The following is a 20,717-nucleotide window of genomic DNA, read 5'->3' as shown; positions in this document are numbered from 1 at the left end:
ATATATTAGCAATAATATAGATGTGTAAGTATATTACAGAAATGGGTCTATTATGGTATCTTATAATGTACACGGTGTGAAGTATGTTATGAATATTCTATAACTATAAGTATGTACAGGCTGTAGTGAGTACAAGCTATGTACAGGCTATGAACAGGATATAAATATGAAATAAAAACTATACAGAAATCTGAGATATACAGTTATACAGAAATGTGAACTATGCAAGTTATAAACAGTTGTAGGATTGAAAAATTATCATATGTACAGAATGATATTCACACAGAACTATACAGTAGTGCAGTTAGGATAATTGTGATAGTGATAAAGTGCTAGTGGTTGTGGGTGTGTGTGTGTGTATGTTCAGTCCATGAGTTTAACGTGGGTCAGATGTCAGGAGGCAGAGTTCAGGAGTCTGACAGCTGTGGGGAAGAAGCTGTTCCGGTACCTGGTGGTCTTAGTCCTTATAATATTTGTGCTAAACCAGAGTATTTCTGCTGAAACATAGTATTTCTACCAAATGACAGTATTTCTGTCAAATTACAGTGTTTGTGCTAAAACATAGTACTTTTTTTAAAATTTCAATATTAATAGTATATTACAGTGTCTCTGGTAAATCGCAGCATTTCTGCTATGTTGTACTGTTTTTCTAAATCATAGTATTTCTGTAATGTTTAAGAATGTTTGGCTAAATATATTCTTTCTGTTATCTTATACTATTTCTCCTAAATTCTTGTATTTTTGAGAAGTTATCGTGTTTCTGGTAAGTTACAATATTTCTGTTAAGTTCTGCTATGCTATTGTATTTCAGCCAAGTATTATGATATTACAGTTCTGCTAAGTTACTAGATTTTAGCAAAGTTCCTTTGCTTCTGCAAAGCTTTTAGAAATTCTGCAACTTTTCAGCTTTTTCAGCTAGTTTCAGCAGACAGCTTCAGCATTACAGCATCCACACTGCATTTTCGCAGGAAATGCAAATTTTTCTAGTTACATCTAATGTACACATTTTCTTCATATATTTTTCCCCAAGGGGCACACATTTAGCACACTGTACTGCATTTGACAACATATCACTCATTCTGATGCTTTAAAAACAGAATAAGCCACACCATTGCATGCTCATGGACATACACAAGTGAAAATTGTTCAAGTTCATATAAAGCAAGAATGGAGTTGAATATAAGAATGTAATGCATCGAACATGTTGGCTAGTTTTCCAGGTATTTTAGCATAGCTAAACTAAACACAGCTTCTGGTATCAAAATGGACTGTATATAAAAGATGGATGTAGCCACTGTTACATTACCTGTTGGTTTGCAAAGTCACATTTTTGTCTTTAGCTAAGCATTTTAGCCATCAGCATCTGAGCTACTGAACCTAAAAATAACTAAGAAGGAGTGAAGCTGACCGATAAACCAAGAGACACTGAACAGTCCTCCTTGACACAAGTGGGGACCATAATGTACAACGGCAGTTTTTGTTAGGAAGTGTTTTAACATATACTTCAAAGATTTCTAATATCTTGGATATTAGAAAAAAACGTTTTTTTAAGATTTCAGCATTAGTTTAATTTTTTAGACCCAGAACTACATCCATCTTTTATATACAGTCTACGGTATCAACAGCTTGGTATGTCATCAGAGAAATGAAGTTGATACCTGGACACTAATGGCACTGCCCCGTCTGCTGCTGTTTTGGCTTTCTGATACCGTCACAGAACTGCTGCACAGCGCATCAAAGCCCAGAATGCCCCCAACACAGTCCCCAATAACACACACCTGTATTATAAAGCAAAGCACAAAAACATGAGTATGCACACTAAATTAGCTTTATCTGTACAAGCAGTGCCAATCCAAAAAGACAGAAACCCAACCTGGCCATTAAAAGAAGCTCCTTCCAAAGATCTGATGAAGTCGCTGTACACCTGATTGGCTCGTAAGATGACGGTTGCCACAGCATCTTGGTACTGTGGTGCAGAAGTAGCCAGAAGAGGAAGCGCAGCCAGCGGAATGTGGTCCTGACTGCTGGATAGACAGCTCTCATCGTAGCTGTAGGGGCTAAGACTGCAGAGCAGAGAGAAGTGGCTTTATGTCTATAATCAGCTTGCACGTGTATAACAGCATGTTATTAAAATGCTGCTTGCTCACTTGGACACAAGCGAGAATGCTTCGACACACACAGCAGGACAGGGTACCATTCGAATGGCAATGCGGCCCAGTGCTGAAGGGTAATGGACCCTCATCACAGCCTCAAAAGCTCCACTTAGCGTGTTTACATCTCCCTGTTTGCTGTTCTGTTCTCCTTCAAGACAAGCAAAAGCTCATTATTAATCATTGCCATAAACCACAATCATAAAGCCTTGCACATTTATTTGAAAATTAAAAGACTTACTGTATTGCATAAATGAACATCTCCTATACCGATTGTGTTAGTCTTAGCTAAGACTTTCCTAGTCTTAGCTAATCATAACTAGCTACTATAATTTTGTTTTAATTCGCTTTTCATATGTTGTTTGTTTTAACTATTTGACCTAGCTAAAAACTATATGCTTTTCATTAGTTAGTTGTTTTTGTTTTCTTTAAAATTTTCTTCTTTTCTATCCTTGATCGAATTTAATAATGGTTGGAATTTTTTGACAATTAATTAATTTCCCTTTTTCTTCTAATTATTATTATATGTAAATGATATTTTTATCACAGAAAAATGAAAACTTAACTATGCTAATTTTAGCTTTAAGAATGTATTCTTATTATTTTCACACTTGTACTAAACAATCAGCTAATCCAAAAATAGTCTATAATGTAATCTATAATGAATTTAGTAGTTAGTTGGATTGTGCAAAGAATTTTGAAGGTGTGACTTAGGTTTTCTGTACCAGAGCCAGTGTCCAGTATGTTGCCTCCATGCAGGACCAAAATGAGGACATGAATTTTGGAAGGCTGTAGACACTGCTGAGATGAACAATCCTGCAGGTAAACAGGAAAAAAGCAGGAAAATAAAGGTGGGCTGATAGGGATAGAGGCAAAAGGGAGTAAAGGAAAACACTAAAAGGACAAGGACATTATGACATGCAAGAGGAGGAACTGGGAACTGGACCTTCAATGGCAAAGATTCAATTAGTTATCTGTAAAAAAAAAAAAAAAAAAAAAAACGCAAGAAAATACAACATTTGTGCTTAAATGAGCAATGAATTCAAAATAATCAAATAAAGTCTAAACACTTTGCTCTAGAGAAGACCAGTGGTGAGCTAGCTACATTTACATTTCATTTTGAAGAGAAAAAAGAAACCCTAACCATGTTTTTCCCTTTTAAGGACACAACACTGGACAAGAGGAGGAAAAATCTTAAACATCTCTCCTGAAATTAAAGTCTTGGGTCAAGTTTTATTTTGGATTCTAGTTTCACTTCACTGGCACGGTGACAGGAAGCTGATGTAGATGGAACAGTACCATCTACAAGCCCTTTAATTATGGGTGTCGGTGTAAGAAAGACAGGAATTAAATGCAAAAACACTGAAAAAATGGCACCTCTATCTGTGTCTCCTCATTGACGGCATACTCCCCGACCGACTCCTGGTACAAGGTTTCTGTGAAAACAAATTATGGACTTCATCACTGATGACAGAAGAGATGGCTTAAACTATAAACTATAAGTCCTCAGGATACACTGGGCTTCATTCACAAACAGAGTAAACTGTGGCACTGTTCACTCTGGTGGGGGGGGCTTTAGTTTCAAGTCTCCTTTAAAACAGAATGATGTTTTTGTATTAATTCTCCAGTCCTCATGTGTCACTTCGTTCAGTTAAAAAAAAATGAGGAGCAATGGGGAGGGATTCAAAATGTTTGTAGCCCACCAATGTCATGGTGACTATATCCATCTTCTATATACAGTCTGAGTTCACAAAAAGTGCATAGACATAAATCTTAAACTGTGTGTGTCCATAAGCTTTCCGTTTGGATGTTTGCCCAGTAATTGCCATCAGTCTGATGTAATTGCTGTTATGCTGGTCACGTAGGCCTTGTCTTCCTCCTTTTTTCTGGTCTTTTTTTCTTTTTCTTCCTTCTTTTTTTCCCAGCTTTCTTGGCATAGACTTAAATGTCAAACCTTTCTTATTCTTAAGTGACCCACAGTCCCTATCACAGGGGAAAACATCCAACTCCTGGTTATTACAGCCCCTTTGTCACTTCAGAGGAAACACTTCTGTGCCTCATCCATATGGAACACTAATGTTTCAGTTCTTCACTTTTGAAATCTTTTTGATTTGTGCTTTAGTAGGCATGCTTCTCATTGAGAATAACACCTTTCAATACAAGATAATTTTCCTTAATGCACACAAGATGATAAGAACAAAATTGGTAGGTGCATCTCTTTCATTACTTTTATGTATATCAGTAAATGAAGCCCAGTGTTTTCTTGTTTTGTTTTTGGTACACAAAAGCATATTAACAGCGAAGCAGTCACTTACCTTGTCCTTCATCCACTTCTATTGTTTCTATTTTGTCCATAAGATCATTTGAGCTCCACTTGGTGATTTCCTTGGAAAACATGTCTTCATTATCAGAAAAGTCCTCTGCAAGATACACAGAGGGATTTTAATATAATGAGACACTTCTCTGATCATCAAAGCAGTCAGCCTCATAACACAGATTAAATAACCTAAATTACATCAAAGGTGACTCCTGTTTATGCACTCTTTGAAAAAGCAGTCTGTCTATTATGGTTCTCTAAAGGCTGGTTCTCCTGAAACCTCAAACCTCCTCAAAGTCTCCAGAGGTCTTTTTTAAAGATGTGCCTGCAAAGTCCTCTTTCAAAGGTCATTGTTATTCCATGACATCCAGTACTGAGCAAAATGTAGGCACTTTTGTTTGCATTCACATTCACTAGCCAGGACCTTCAGAGAGGCATGTGAAGGTTTCTGAATTTACCCCCTAACCCTCCAGGTTTATGGGTAGGGTTAGGGATGGAATTGATTTTAGCCACATGGTAAATACACAACTTTTTCCAGAAACTAGAAGGCGATCAATCTAATGAAATCTAACACATTCATTTGAGAATTACAATTTTTCTCATAAAAAAACTTATTTGGATACTCCAGAAACACAAAAAATCATACATTCAGGGTGGAGCTACCCCAACCTTTCCCATGACACTTGCCACAGGAGGGTTGTGGGTGTCCTAGTGAATGGCAGAGTAAGTTAATATGTTATCTCAAAAGTCTGGTTTGCTTAACAGAGCTGTCCTTTTTAAGACTTAACAGATAGTAAAACAGCACTATTCAAAAATACTTTTTTTTTTCTTGTATTGATATAAAGGCAGATGACCTTTAAGTTCAAAGCAAGGTTATACGTTACATAATTATTATAGTTAACTAAAACTAAACTAATAACTAGAAAGAAAATTAAACTAGCTGAACCTTTCAAAAGGTTCTGGGTTTTTTGTAATACCTGTTCTGATTTTCATGTCTCTGACATATGCCCTGACATGTGACATAATAATAATAATAATAATAATAATAATAATAATAATAATAATAATAATAACAATAATTACCAATCAGAGTCATTTAAATCCCCCTTCTACCTCATTCTGATGCTGGGTTTTAACTTCAGCAAGACATCTTGACTATGTCTACATATCTCAGTGCACTGGGTTGCTGCCATGTGACAGATATTTCCATTAACAAGTAATTAAACAGGTGTACCTAATAAAGTGACTGTGTATATGGCATTAGTGCACAGTAACAAGCTGTTGGCACAAATTATTATACCTTTTTCTCAGAAATCACACATTGCTAATAAATTCATTCTAAAAACTGATATAATAAGCAAGTTAAGGCATTTAAAAATTAATTTGTGAGACTCTGTCTGGCAGAATAATTCCTCTGGCTTCAACTTTAATAACATTCACTAATTAACATTTCAGTATTCATTCTTAAGGATAAATACCCACGGGGATAAACGAGAACATTAAAAGAAGCAAGCAGGATTAACAACCTTGAGTTTCTCCACTGTTAATATTTATCATCCCAAAGACACACAGATATGAAAACACATTAATTCATCTTTCAAGATAATGTCCAAATACTAAATTGAATCTGTGGGAACTGCGGAAATGCAAAAATCTTTCTTGCAATAAAAATTGTGCATGGGTACAATACTGAATAAATTCATTGGCTCGTGAGCTGTTTATAATGTGTTTTATTCGGCTGACTTTTACCATGAGCATCAAAGAACTCATCATCTGTGCTGTCCTCAGAGTCCCGGGCAATGCTCTGCATCCTCCACTCTGAAATGCTCTGATGAGATGGACTTCCTGTACAAACAAAGATTAACGTTGGTGTAGCACAGCGTTACCTAAAATTATGGCATGACCAATATTTTAAATAAGTACTTGCGCTCACGTCAACAGTTACACTGTAATTCAAGATATATCAATACAAATATTGTACCACAGACTGTGGTAAAAGCCAGTGAAACAGACAAAAATCAGAAGGACGTCCTCACCTCCTCGCTTTGATGACCTGTTGGAGGATCTAGAGGACGTTGACCATTGCTTTGTGAGCTCCCCTCTTGTTTCAAGTGAATCTCCAAGCTTCCCTCCTGCTCCTTCTGCCTCTGCAGTCGAGCCCACTGTCTCTGCTCCCTGCTCCTGCTCTTGACTAATAAAGGAGCTGTTGGCTTCTGTTCCCCCTCCTTCATTCAGGCTGTATTGGGCCATCTTCTTTGCTAAGGCCAGCTGGGTCTCCAGCTCCAGCTGCCTGATGTCCTCGATAGTCAGGCCATACCACTCGTCCTGCCAGCACCACGCCTGCCGGTGGGCTCGAACCATGACTTTACGAAGGCCTGCAGGAACAGCAACCAAAATTTAGTGCTAATGAATTATTTTAAGGGCTCAAATCTACAAAAGTGGTTTAGCTGAATATCCATATCATTACAAATCCAATTTACTTTCTTCAGGTATTTACGATTCTCTGTCAGCTGTTAGTTATAGGTTTGTCTTGTGTCTTCATTTTGATTTAGTTGATTTTTTTTTTACTGCTTTTTTGAAATGTAAGTTATCTTTACTCATCTTTTTTGGAAAGAGAGCAGTGATGGTGAACAAGAACAGTTAGGTGATGACTGTATAATTAACCAGTCAGTTGAAACTCACCATAAAGTGTTTTAGTGCCACTTATATCATTATGACAGTAACGTTTTTAAATTTATACACGTGCATAAATTTAAAAACTCAACAGCCATATCTTTTTAAACTGTGCCTAACAGTTGTTTGAGTTGCATAATATGCTTAACTTTTTTCATCTTTATTTTCAGTGTGTATACATGGAGTTAAATTGCTTTTGACAGACCAATCCTGGCCTCTCTTCTTTTTCAGTTTTCATATATATAAACAGAGGTCAGGATTGGTCTGTCAAAAGCAATTTAACTCCATGTATATTTAACTCCAAGCATATTATGCAACTCAAACACCTGTTAGGCACAGTTTAAAAAGGCAATGTGTCTTGGAGCTGGTGTGTGATAGTATTCATGAATCAGGGGAGATGCAGATGAAGACGCTGTGAATATTTTAGGGCGGAAGCCCAGTAAACAAGTGCAGATAACATTAGCATAAACATAAAGTTCAATGAAAGGCTGAAATGTGACGGGAGAGTCACAGAGGAAAATCACATTTTGTGATTGAAGATGTGTTGATTGGACCACTGAGTGAGAATATCATGAAGATAGAGCAGCCGCTGCTTCACTAGTCTGGAAGTAAAATGCTGTGAGGCAGCATCCTGAGGGCCGTGGAAGTGTATAAACAGTCTTAGATCACAGCAATAAAACAGAAACACACCAACACAGGCAGGAAATTAATCCAGCCTGCTCTGTTATCTCGAGAAGCCAGAAACCTCTCTCTGCTCCTGCCTCTCTGACACTTTCTACACCAGGTATCGTTTGCATTTTTATTAGTTTTTCTTCGATACTTGCTTCTATTTTAACTTGGTTCATTTCTTTTTCAGTATCTGGCACTCCAACGTAGTTTTTTTTTTTTTTTTACTTTATCAGTGGTTAATCGCAAACGGAAATAAGATGTTTTCTTAAATGCTTACTTTCACTAAGACATTCAACAATGAAAGCCACATTTCAGTGTACTCTTGCCTGAATTTTCAGCCTAATTTCTGATATTTAATCCATGACTGATTGATTTCTAATGCCAAATTTGAATGATGTTTCACTGATGTTTTTCAAAATTATTCACAGGAGTCATCGGGAACATTGTAGCCTAAAATTAAATCAAAGGTTTAAATGTTTATACCAGTTATTCATCATTTTCAGAATTAATTTTACAGAATTATTTAAGAATTATTTTTCAAGACTGTTAAACACTTTTCAGAATGATTCCCAGTTTCCTGAGAAAACCCATCAAACTACATTTTGTTTTTGACTTTCCGACTTGTTTTGTTGCGAGGCTTGTGTTTTGTGTCAGCTCTTCTACGTCCTCCTCATGTGATTAGCTGCATACTGTGTATATCTAAGTGCCTGGTCTGTGTGTATTTCCTTTTCCTCTATCAGATTACCTTAATAGGGCTGTGAAGTCTATGAGGTCTATACACAGCCCAACAGAGCTCGGCTTTCTTTGTGTTAGCTGGGTTAAAAAAAATCCTAAAAACTCTGTCAGAGATAATGTGTCTCAAGTAGTTGGTGTATCACACCAGCGATCATCACTTTCTTTCTTAACCCAGGCTTTTTGCTTCATATTCTGTGCATGCTCACATAAAAGGGACATTTCACGAGTCATATAACTCTTCTTCCACACAAAATGATCTCCTTTTTCATGTCACCTGCCCCAGTCAGAGATGTTATTAGAGGAAGATAATTCAATGGTAACATAAAAAGACTATAAAAAACAGAGCAGTAAAACGCTAAATTAACTCAAGTATAACTCAGGTTTATTATTTTAACATTGAGTAAATTTTTGATCCTGCTGTTTATTCCTATCGTGAGAGCTGGATACTTTAAATGTCAAAGTTTACTGTCTCATAGTCTAATGAAGGAGAAGTGGAAATTGTTTTAGTTTGTCAGCAAATCAAAGTAAAAGTAATTTTATTGATTGAACAGGTGTTCCCGGCCTGTGTTCTGTGTTCTAGTAGCTGCAATTTCAGCAGTTTGAAAGCAACTTGGAGCAGACTAGAATTAAGTTTATTACAATAAAGACATTTATGCTTTTTCTGCATCAACAACTAACTACGTGCAAATTCTAGAGATATTACAATGCACAGTTTGTACTGCTGTTTACAGATGGGTTTCATTTGCAATGTTAGTCAAGCTCAAGAACTTGCACATATAAAACATACTCACCCAGCACTCGAAAGATGCTCTAAATAAAAAATTTATAGATTTGATTTAGTTAAAAGATTTAATAAAAACGTAAGATTATGTGTTCGGCACAAATTACCATGATGATTTAGCCAGGTAAAAAACAGCCACTGAAAACTTAGATTATAAACTCGACATATCTTGCCAACCTAACCAGAATCCTCTGGTTTGTTATGCAATTTGTTATATGAATAGATTAACTACCTATGTACCAAATCTTGAATTAACAACTAAAATTTGAATTTTTATCTGGTCTTCCAAGTTGTGCGTTTCAGTCCTCTTTAGGATGTCACAGTTTGCAGGATTATTGGACACTGGGATTAATTAACTGCAGAAGTCTTCCCAAATATTGATATAGTCATAGTTTTTGCTAATCTTTAAGGATTTTGGGGGATTTTTTGTTTTTATTTTAGCTTCTACAGTTGTCTTAGACTTTGGTTTTTCCTTGTTTTTCAGTAAAATATATGTCTGTAGGTTGTAAGATCTGAACCACATAAAAACATGCATACACACAAGCCATACCTACCCACATCATGAATAAAGCGTTCGATCTTGGACTGCATGCCCCAGTATCTGAACTCTACTTTGCACAGCTTGTAGGCACACATGACAGAACTCTGACCCGGGTTCTGGCCGATTTCCTCAATCCAGTCCTCTGACAATGGACCCCGTTTAGTCTTGACTGACTGATATAGCTTAGGGTCTTCTTCCACGAGGTACTCATGAGGAGGTATGTAGTCCTTAACGATGTCTATGGGGTCTACAAGGGAAACAAAAACATAATGAATTGCTAAACTGAGGCATATTCAAGCAGCAGGTATGTCTCAATGTCCTCACTCACCTCAAGAAAAGCATGTGATTTTATGTGTGTGTCTTTTATGTAATCAGTCCCTGCAGGGATCGTGTCTGGAGTTGACTGCACATTTTCCCTGCACCCCAGTGAATTTTAGTATGCGGAGGCTCAACACAAGCTCTTACACTCCACAGCCTGCATCCCCTCTGCACCACACTGTCAGCGCTTTCATTGCAAATAACTCTGTGTAAATTCGATTTCTGATCCTGCTTATGAGGAGACAACGACCAGGCAGTTGATCCCAGAGGCAGAATTTTAGCGTAATGGTGCAGAGAGAGTGAGTTTTTAAGTGTGCATGACGATAAACTTACCAATAGTCCTCTGTCTTTTCTCAGCAGAGGACATATTGAAGACATCCACTTGATTTCCAGTATCTGGTTTATAATAAGTCTCAATGTCTATAGAAAATTTCTCAACAAAGGGACAGGTATACCTGAGGAAAGAAAAAGAAATTGTTGCTTTGGATGGAAAAGCAATATGAGCTAGGTCTCCAGAAGTAGAGCCACTTATCTACAAGATGGGAGGTTGATGGCTCAATCCCTCTAGGGGAACTATGCTCCCCTAGTTTACATATCAAAGTACCCTTGGGCAAGATGCCAAGCCCTGAATTGACCTCGAAGTATCCATCAGAGTGTGAGTGTCAGTGTGTAAGAATGTTCATTAAGTGCTTAGATGGAGAAAAAAAGCAGTTTATATAAAGCAGTATTAGTAGTGCAAGTGTATATGACAGGGTGAATGAGCCTTGTAGTAAGAAAACACTTTGAGTGCTCAAATGGAGCACAAAAGCGCTGTACCAGTATTTGCTATTGAAAGTAATAATCCTAATTTCCACTTCAAAATCATATGAAGTGTGAATGCAGTGTCACAATGTAGGATTGCCGGAGGCAATGGTGAAAAGCTGCTCTGGCATCTTCACATGGTTGAAACAATACAAGAACCAATGTTTGGGTTCTTTTCTAGAAGTCATTGGTGGTGTCATGCATCAGTTAACAGGATCCTTCATCCCAAGTCAATATTAGATCTCATGACCATCCAACAATGCATAAGCAATTAGATATCTTCAAGTGAAAGTCATCAGAAACCAAGCACAACAATTCACTGAATATCCCATGCTCAGCATCCTTTCAAGGAATTGCAATGGACTGCATTTTAATAACACATACAGCCTGGTCCTAAGACATAGACCTCCAGGGTGGGAATGGTTAAAGTTACTAGTAAGTGCATCTCCTTTAAAATGTAGCTGAGCATCAGCAGAAAAAGGCCTAAGCTGGAGTAAAGTGCAGCACCTGTAAGCAGTACTTGCAGAGCTCATGTAAAATGCTGCAAATCAGCATCAGTTGTAAAGTAAAAAGTGGTGCCAATAAAATTCCCTTAACGCTTGATGGGCTTAGAAAGCAGTTGGAGTGGCTGGTTCCAACACATTAAGTCATCAGGATGATATTCAAAGTTGGCACCAAATGAATATGTGGTCATGCAGCTGAAGTTATTCTGTTTTTAAAAAAAAGAAAGAAAGAACACACTGCCATCAGCAGATAATAATAAAAAGAACATAATAAAAACCATCAACAACATTTTATCTCTGAAAGGTCAGCATTTCTACTTCAGATAAAGCCAACGTCATGTAACGTACGCTTTTAAGCACTAACAGGGAGCGACTGTTTTACAAGAGGCACAGGGACAGTTTTATAATGTGTTCCCCGGAAATAAAATTCCATCACTTTTTTTATTGTCTGTATCTGTGGTTCCCTCACCGGGTTCGCGTATAGGGGTAAGCATTCCAAGACTCCTCTTCCACTCGAAGGGCAGCTTGAGGCAGAATGGCACAAAACCAGGATGGGATGTGTTTGCCGATGTGATAGACCTTGTGAGTGTACTGACCCGAGCCGCCAGGGCCGTCCTCATATGGTTTGTTCTCCAGGATCTCCACCCCGCTGCCCTCACCACAACTTTCTTGTCTGCTCTTTTTCTGCAAGACAGCAAATAGTATGAAGAGATCTAAAGTATAAAGCTGTTGAGATTAATCAAGATGCAAAAAAGGCAGTAAATAGTATGTGTAAAAGTACTCAATATACAGGCACAATGGTGTTCACGTTAGAGTATTACATTAGTATCACATACAAACATTATATTAATAATAATGTAGCATCAGCTAATTTTACATGTATTTGCATGTTATACTCTACTGGACTCCAAAAGTGTTGGATCACATCAAAACCCAAGATATTTATTCGTAAGCCTGCAATTCAGAAATATTTGAAAACACAAGAGATGAAATGCAAAAAGAACTTCAGACAATTAAAACAAATTTTCTCAGTGACCATAATTCCTTAGTACAAAAGGTCAGATTCCCTCAGGTTATATTTTTGTCTATATAAGCAGTGTTCAGACGAAGCTCAGGTAGAAGCTCACATACAACTAGAAAGTGCATTTTCTGAAGAAACTGCAGTGTGAATGCTTGAATCTGAATGTATGCACTGAAATGAATTAATTGCTGAATTTTGAGTTAAAAATAAAAATGTTGAATGAGCTGGAAAATGCAGATTTATTAAACTGAAAACAAAAGTGCAGAACTTTTGAAAGCTGATGTTCACACAGAAGAAGTTGGAAAATAGCTGAAAAGTTTTTAAATTAAAATTTGGAAAACCTAAGAAATGAGAACAGAAAATTTAGAGTCAGAAAACACCTGAATGAATATTAAAAGTTCATATTCTTTGAATCACTGAATGACTAAAGTGTAATCCCTACACTTGGATCCACACACTTTTAAGGGTTTACATCTCTGAGCTTTGAAAGACATGCTGTTGGAAAGAGAAGAACGATGGCTTCTTTTTGAGGGTAAAATGATGGCTGTAGAGCAAACACTGTGGACACAGCAGCAGTTGAAAGAGAAGTGTTTAAGATGAATCTTGGCACAGTGAGAGACAGAGCTCGTTAGGCAGGCAGGTGTGAGCCTGGTTGCTATAGTAACTGCACCCAATGGCTCAGTACACACGCACACAGACATGCACCTCACTTTTGCTGCTTAAAATGAACAGAAAAGTCAGGCCGAAACAAATCGCTCCCAAATGAAAAGTACAGGTCCTATTGACGAAATTCTTTCACCGTGAGCGCCAGCAATGTCCAGTCTACCTAATTCTCAGTTTTCATGCCTGTGGAGTTTATTATATGGACGTGGTGACAGTGTAAAAACACCATGCTCTTCTGATTTTCAAACGAACCTTCTGAGCCATTTTAACATTAGAGTCTATGGAGGAGTTGGAGGGAGGAGGCTGTGCTTTGGTGACATTTATGAAAGAACCATAACACCTAGTACAATAGTAAACACATTGGATGAAAGAGGACAGCGATGGCTACGTTTTGAGGGTAAAATCATACCTGTAGAGCAAACGCTGCGGACACAGCAGCAGTTTTAAAAAAGATTTTAAAATTAATTTTTTCGCTCCTCTCACTCTAGCAGTTCAGCTGTCTCACTCTAGCCCCAACATTCCGTCCCATACACACCCATTATAAACTCTGAAACGGCTGAAAAAACATCATGAAACTTAAACTGGAACTGAAGAAAAAGTATAACAGATATTGAAAAGATAAATACAAGTTGAATAGTTGAATGTCTTGTCTTCGTTTTAAAGTTTGAATGGTAGCTCTATGTCAACGTATGTTGAAGTAGATACAGTTTGAAAATGAGTAAGTTGAATGAGGATTTGAAGGGTCTCCCCATTGAAATACATGGGAAATTTTTGTTGAAAAAAGTTGAATAATTTTAAAAATATAAATGTTATAAATGAGAAAAATAGAAGCAGTCATGTCCTAAAGAAGAGGAATCTAACGGTGTTTGAATGGTTTTTCTAAGTTGAATGGTTTTGAAGGAGATAGATGCACAAAAACGTACGGAATATGATATAATAATAATAATAATAATAATAACTAGAAAGTGCATTTTCTGAAGAAACTGCAGTGTGAATGCTTGAATCTGAATGTATGCACTGAAATGAATTAATTGCTGAATTTTAAGTTAAAAATAAAAATGTTGAATGAGCCTGAAAATACAGAGTTTGTAACCTGAAAACAAAAGTGCAGAACTTTTGAAAGTTGATGTTCACACAGAAGAAGTTGGAAAATAGCTGAAAAGTTTTTAAATTAAAATTTGGAAAACCTAAGAAATGAGAACAGAAAATTCAGAGTCAGAAAACATCTGAATGAATATTAAAAGTTCATATTCTTTGAATCACTGAATGACTAAAATATGATCCCTCCACTTGGATCCACACAGTTTTAAAGGTTTACATCTCTGAGCTTTGAAAGACACGCTGTTGGAAAGAGAAGAACGATGGCTTCACTTTGAGGGTAAAATGATGGTTGTAGAGCAAATACTGTGGACACAGCAGCTGTTGAAAGAGAAGTATTCAAGATGAATCTTGGCAGAGTGAGAGAGAGCTCGTTAGGCAGGCAGGTGTGAGCCTGGTTGCTATAGTGACTGAGCCAGGGGCTCCATACACACGCACACAGACATGCACCTCACTTTTGCTGCTTAAAATGAACAGAAAAGTCAGGTCGAAACAAATCGCTCCCAAATGAAAAGTACAGGTCCTATTGACAAAATTCTTTCACCGTGAGCGACAGCAATGTCCAGTCTACCTAATTCTCAGTTTTCATGCCTGTGGAGTTTATTATATGGACGTGGTGACAGTGTAAAGACACCATGCTCTTCTGATTTTCAAAGGAACTTTCTGAGCCACTTTAACATTGGAGTCTATGGAGGAGTTGGAGGGAGGAGTCTGTGCTTTGGTGACATTTATGAAAGAACCATAACACCTAGTACAATAGTAAACACATTGGATGAAAGAGGACAGCGATGGCTACGTTTTGAGGGTAAAATCATACCTGTAGAGCAAACGCTGCGGACACAGCAGCAGTTTTAAAAAATATTTTAAGATTAATTTTTTCGCTCCTCTCACTCTAGCAGTTCAGCTGTCTCACTCTAGCCCCAACATTCCGTCCCATACACACCCATTATAAACTCTGAAACGGCTGAAAAAACATCATGAAACTTAAACTGGAACTGAAGAAAAAGTATAACAGATATTGAAAAGATAAATACAAGTTGAATAGTTGAATGTCTTGTCTTCGTTTTAAAGTTTGAATGGTGGCTCTATGTCAACGTATGTTGAAGTAGATACAGTTTGAAAATGAGTAAGTTGAATGAGGATTTGAAGGGTCTCCCCATTGAAATACATGGGAAATTTTTGTTGAAAAAAGTTGAATAAAATTAAAAATATAAATGTTATAAATGAGAAAAATAGAAGCAGTCATGTCCAAAAGAAGTGGAATCTAACGGTGTTTGAATGGTTTTTCTAAGTTGAACGGTTTTGAAGGAGATAGATGCACAAAAACGTACGGAATATGATATAATAATAATAATAATAAAGATTACAACAACAATACTGTGAATGCTTTTACAAGCATTCACACTAATAAAGATTACAACAACAATACTGTGAATGCTTTTACAAGCATTCACACTAATTAGGTCCATAATTTGTTGAACAAGGACACACTTTGTCTCTGTACACCACGTCAGCAGTTTTTAAATCAAGCAATTAAAAAATGACTGAAGACTTTAATTACAAGGAATTTACAAAAGTTTTGTATTAACTGTTTTGGAAGTTCAGCCATAGACCACCATTTTCAGAGGCTCAAAATTAATTGAACAAATAACTGACAAGAAGGTTCGTGGATGGACAACGTCTTGTTTTTTAATGACAAATGAAGCAGAAACAGTATCTGAAGTTGATTTTGTTGAAGTATTTTACACTTTTTCATTTCAATTTTATTTATATAGCACCAAATCACAACAACAGCCACTTCAGGGTGCTTTATATTGTGAGGTAAAGACCCTAAAGAGAAAACCCCAACAATCAGGCGACCCCCAATAACAATCAGATGACCCTCTATGAGCAAGCACTTGGAGACTGTAGGAACGAAACACTCCCTTTTAACAGGAAGAATCTTCTCGCAGAACCAGACAGCCCCTCCCACAACCGGTTGGCAGTGAGGGGAGGAAAACCGTACAAAAAGCATACTATTGAAGAGCGCCAGAGATTAATAATCACTAATGACTAAATATAATATATAATATAAACACATAGAGACTGAAAAGAGGTGAAGAAACACTCAGTGATTCATAGGAAGCCCTCAGCAGCCTAGGCCAGTTGCAGTGTATCTAAGGTAGGATTCAGGGTCACCTGATCCAGCCCTAATTTTTTAAGCCTAGTCTTAAAAGTAAAGAGGGTGTCTCCACTGAAGAAGCTTCTAAGAGGGAGGGGGGGGGGGGGGGGGGGGGGTCTCAGTATTGGTCTCTGAGGAGATGTAGTGTCTTTAAAGCATTTTTCAGTCGGGGAAAAAATGTCCAACACTGGAAATATACTGCAGTAACAGAAAGAGATTTCCACCTGCCTGAACATTTATGACAATGGCTAACATCACTGACATTACAAGAATTCATTTGTTACATGTTACAGTTCTGTTTCTTCTTTATTAGGGGTGTGATTGTACACTTTAGATCCTGCCTCCAACATACAAAACCTACATGACTTCACTTCCACTTTCCCATGCTGTAAAACTCAGTGCTGACATCATTGCTGTAGTCCAATCATCTTACTGGCTCCCTTCACTCTGAGTGAACTCAGCCCACCTTCAATCAGTCTCCACTCTGCATCTTTTAAATCACACCACTCATCTTTCATTCTCCCTTGCAGACTCCTTCGTGCAACCCAGCTCCCCCTCATCTCTGCCTTACGCAAGTCACTTCATCCAAGTTTTCAACTTATCTTCATCACCACCAGCGTCTAGACTTCAAGGGATCCTGTCCTAATTCATTTTATTGTACTGTGATGGGTCATCGGCATCTAATCGCCAAATACCATAACTTAAAATCATCATGAATTATGTTTAGTTCTCTCTATTGTTCTCTCCTCATTGAAATAAGACATATCCCAAAAGAGCACCTTTGTTAACTAAGAGTGGTGTAATTTCAAAAAACACTTTTTTCTTTGTTAATTTCAATGAATCGCTTAAATAAGCATGTCTCTTTGAAAATAACTCTGTTCCTTCATATACTATAAAGAGCCAAGAGTGTTTCTTATCATTAATATCCTGTCAACTATGGTATGTTTTTAGGGGACTAATAAATCGAAATAACAGATCACTTGCAACAACTGGTATCACAAGCTTTTTATATTGCTGAATGATAAAGGTCCTTAAATTGTACTTTTCCTGGCTCAGACCTTGGTTTTGACTAATGAACAACTTGCAGCTGGGGCTGGTGTTCACACACACTCGCTTCTTTCAATAAACTTCCAATTAAACCCCTGCTAGCCTTACGCAGCACTCCTGTCTGTCACTGCCCAACCTTGTGATTACATCACTGAGCTGGATGATGCAGCAGAGCCAATGTGATGAGGTGGAAAGAAAAAGCTGCCACATGGAACAAGAAAGGTCTGCCTCTCCATTATATAAGACACCAGTTTTCTCTACTTCACCCACCCTATTCCTCTACTGTTCATTTTTCAGAGTTTTCCATCATCTTTGGCTTTGAACGACACCTCTGTTTCACGTTACACTGTGAAATTCTTTTTCACTTTAATTTTATAAGAGTTACGTTAACAGCAGATTCCGTTTGCGTATTTTGCTTTAAATGCAGCATTTTGCAGATTTTCCTCAGGTATTAGGAGGAGCTTTCAGGTGTTTTATGAAGTCTCAGTCCTAGCTCATCACTGAAAGAGGAAAGCTGAGTCAGCGTGATCTAGTCTGATCTGATCTGATGCCTTATGCTAAATGGGAATATTAGTAGAATAGTCTTCGACCTGTTCTAGATGATAATAGGTTTGTAGAAAATATTGTTTTAGGGCAAAAAACTGAATAAAAACTCATTGGTTACCAGGTGATTGCACAGACTTTTTTCACATTTGGTGAATGATTTCAAGTAGCTGCAGAAAGCAACTGGTCACCCAGAAGTTGAGTGTGCAACACAACACCTCTGACCGACCACTTTTGATCAAAAGGCGATGTCACAGGTCACTTAGTGGGAAGCAAAATATTTGTTACCAAAAAAGTCAGTTCATTACAAATTAAGGTTTGGATTTCAATAGAATATCTTGAAATACCAACCAAAACAATACATTTCTGATTGTATTTTTTACGTATCTATATGATAACAATCTGAGAAGTGCATAACAGTAGATCATACAGTAATATTTTGAATCTGTTATAAACCTCCCATCTTTTCATCTAATCCAGACTAAATGAGACAGACATAGGGGAGGTAAAATCAGCACGTAACCTCCTCCAATAAAAGGCAGCAGATGGTTCAGCCACATAGATCCCACCGAGTGTTGTATTAATCCTGTTGCTCTACAGACAACTGGTCTGGAATTACAGTTTCCATTTATAAAGAGCCTACATCTCCTTACAAGGCTCTCCTTTTGTACACATCCACCTTTATGTGGCTTATTAAATATATGAAAACCCTCCAGGATCTGATAATAGAAGCTCAGTTACCTACATAAGAATCACAATCTACCAGGGTGGAAAATGAACTTAAAATTTTAACATCTGCCAGCAACTGGCAGGCAAATGTTCACATTCACACAGTAAAGGATTGTTTGGTGTTTAAAACCACTTCTATATTTTACCATCCTTTGGCTTGTGACTAGAGCTAATTTCCAAAATGACTGCAGTGATCACATGACAGATATCCATATTACTGGATTTAGTTCTTTAGTTTTCCAGAGGGTCAGCGACTTTCATATAATTAACCTGCCATGCTTGGTTGAATATTTCAGACATAATAACACTGGTACAAAACTATAGCTGGACAGACTCATATTGGAACAGAAAACATTGAAATTGGAGTCTTGGAAAAAAAAGAAAAAGAAAATTTGTTACCCCCAACTATCCAAGTCAGCACTGACACCATGGGTGCATACATGTTTCATATAAACAAAAGTCTATAATACTGGAAAATAAAAGAACTTTCCAAAAGAATATGTGATAATGTGTTTTTCTTTTTATACTTCTATATGTCTATAAGGACACTGATAAAGGGCATGGCTGCTATAATACACAGGTGTGCCAACAAAGGGAACAACAGTATCACTATTGTATCTGCTAAGCCTGATCTTTGCTAATTCTAGTCACTGAAATGGACATGTTGATCTGTTTGTGGCGATAGCACCTTTCGGAGCAAAAACAGAATGTTTTGCTGTGTGGCACAACTAGGAAAAGACAGCTGCAGTTCAGTTTTGTTGAGTGAAATTCTAAGATTTTGTTTTATTTTATCTGATACTAATGCACCATTACCAATCTGTTTCTCTCTGTTGGACCCACATAGATTATGGATGGAGATGCAAGATCCTGCTAAGTAATCTGCTCTTTTGCTCTCTGTTATCTGGCTCCAAACATCAACACGGCAACAGTAAGAGCACTGATATTTCAAAATTCAAATTCCAGAAACCCCTGGTTGATGGTTATGTCCATGTTTGTTATATGTGTATGACACCACAGTGTCAACCTGGGGCTTTTGGGGCAATATGAAGATCTGGGGTCTCAGGGTTGCTGCCCATGCACTTTTAGTGGCAGTGATACACTAGTGATGTAAGAGTTAATTATCAGGTGCTACATTGTTCATGCAAACTGAGTATTTCTGGCTACAGCTTTTGTATCTTCCTACTCATTCAGAATGAATGACTGCACTGGCATTGTCTTATGATTTTTGAAACATGATTGAAAAGGCATTTCATTCCTGCCACTGTAATATGCTGCAGGTCGAGGAACGCACAACATGAATACAAATCATCATGATCATTATTAACGGCAAGAGTGGGGTGTTCAGGGTCAAGAAGGAGAGCTCAGATTGCAAAATGAGCTCTCTCTACTGAAGACTTTAGGGAGGTAATATCAGTAATGAAGGTCAGAGGAGGCAAACAGCTGGAAAATTGTAATAATCTAGCAGGTAATGTAATTTAGGTGAGGAGCTAAGAGCCTCAAATTATCATCCTTCTGTCTGCATACCTTCTGGGAAGTGAGCACACTGGATCTGTATTAATAACACTCATCTTCAAGCCCAGAGCAGAAATGAGGTACAGTGTAGAATATACAGCACTACTCCAGGGTGCTCTGTGAATCTTTATTAAAATATAGGTAATCCTGGGGAATGTTGAGCCTGACAGAAAGTTAAAGCTGTTCCTTTACACAGCATCTAAAACAGTGAAGGTAAAAGTACTCAGCTTGAGGGTTCACAACAGGACTTCTCTAAACAATGGGTAGCCGGGGCCATGTTTAAGATACAGTTTATGCACAGAAAAACATAAATGGTTTTTACTTAAACTGACTGTGATTAAGTGTCTGAAAAGCCAAGTTAATGGCTTTGTCAGTGGTGAACTAGTGAGTCTCTACAGGTGCTATTGATGGAGTTTGTTAAAGGATTTTTATATGTATTCTGCTTTATTGTAGTT

General features: G+C 37.4%; 1 protein-coding gene across 10 annotated transcripts in view; it reads right to left on the bottom strand.

The window, feature by feature from the left end:
* Positions 1-20,717, bottom strand: part of pitpnm2 (phosphatidylinositol transfer protein, membrane-associated 2) — an 80,265-nt gene that overhangs the window by 22,328 nt on the left and 37,220 nt on the right. For all 10 annotated transcript variants that reach the window (XM_019360699.2, XM_019360698.2, XM_005459654.4 and 7 more), the window contains 11 exons: positions 11,958-12,172; positions 10,518-10,639; positions 9,880-10,113; positions 6,504-6,842; positions 6,217-6,312; positions 4,466-4,570; positions 3,528-3,586; positions 2,876-2,966; positions 2,148-2,301; positions 1,874-2,063; positions 1,659-1,778 (listed from right to left, as the gene is read on the bottom strand). In XM_019360699.2, coding sequence (XP_019216244.1) covers positions 1,659-1,778; positions 1,874-2,063; positions 2,148-2,301; positions 2,876-2,966; positions 3,528-3,586; positions 4,466-4,570; positions 6,217-6,312; positions 6,504-6,842; positions 9,880-10,113; positions 10,518-10,639; positions 11,958-12,172 — 1,725 coding nt within the window. The remainder of the gene's footprint in view (positions 1-1,658; positions 1,779-1,873; positions 2,064-2,147; positions 2,302-2,875; positions 2,967-3,527; positions 3,587-4,465; positions 4,571-6,216; positions 6,313-6,503; positions 6,843-9,879; positions 10,114-10,517; positions 10,640-11,957; positions 12,173-20,717) is intronic.

This window comes from Oreochromis niloticus, linkage group LG7 (assembly GCF_001858045.2).
Source record: "Oreochromis niloticus isolate F11D_XX linkage group LG7, O_niloticus_UMD_NMBU, whole genome shotgun sequence".
Classification (NCBI taxonomy): domain Eukaryota; kingdom Metazoa; phylum Chordata; class Actinopteri; order Cichliformes; family Cichlidae; genus Oreochromis; species Oreochromis niloticus.
Note: the sequence above shows the minus strand (reverse complement) of the source record. Positions and strands in the feature narration are given on the sequence as shown.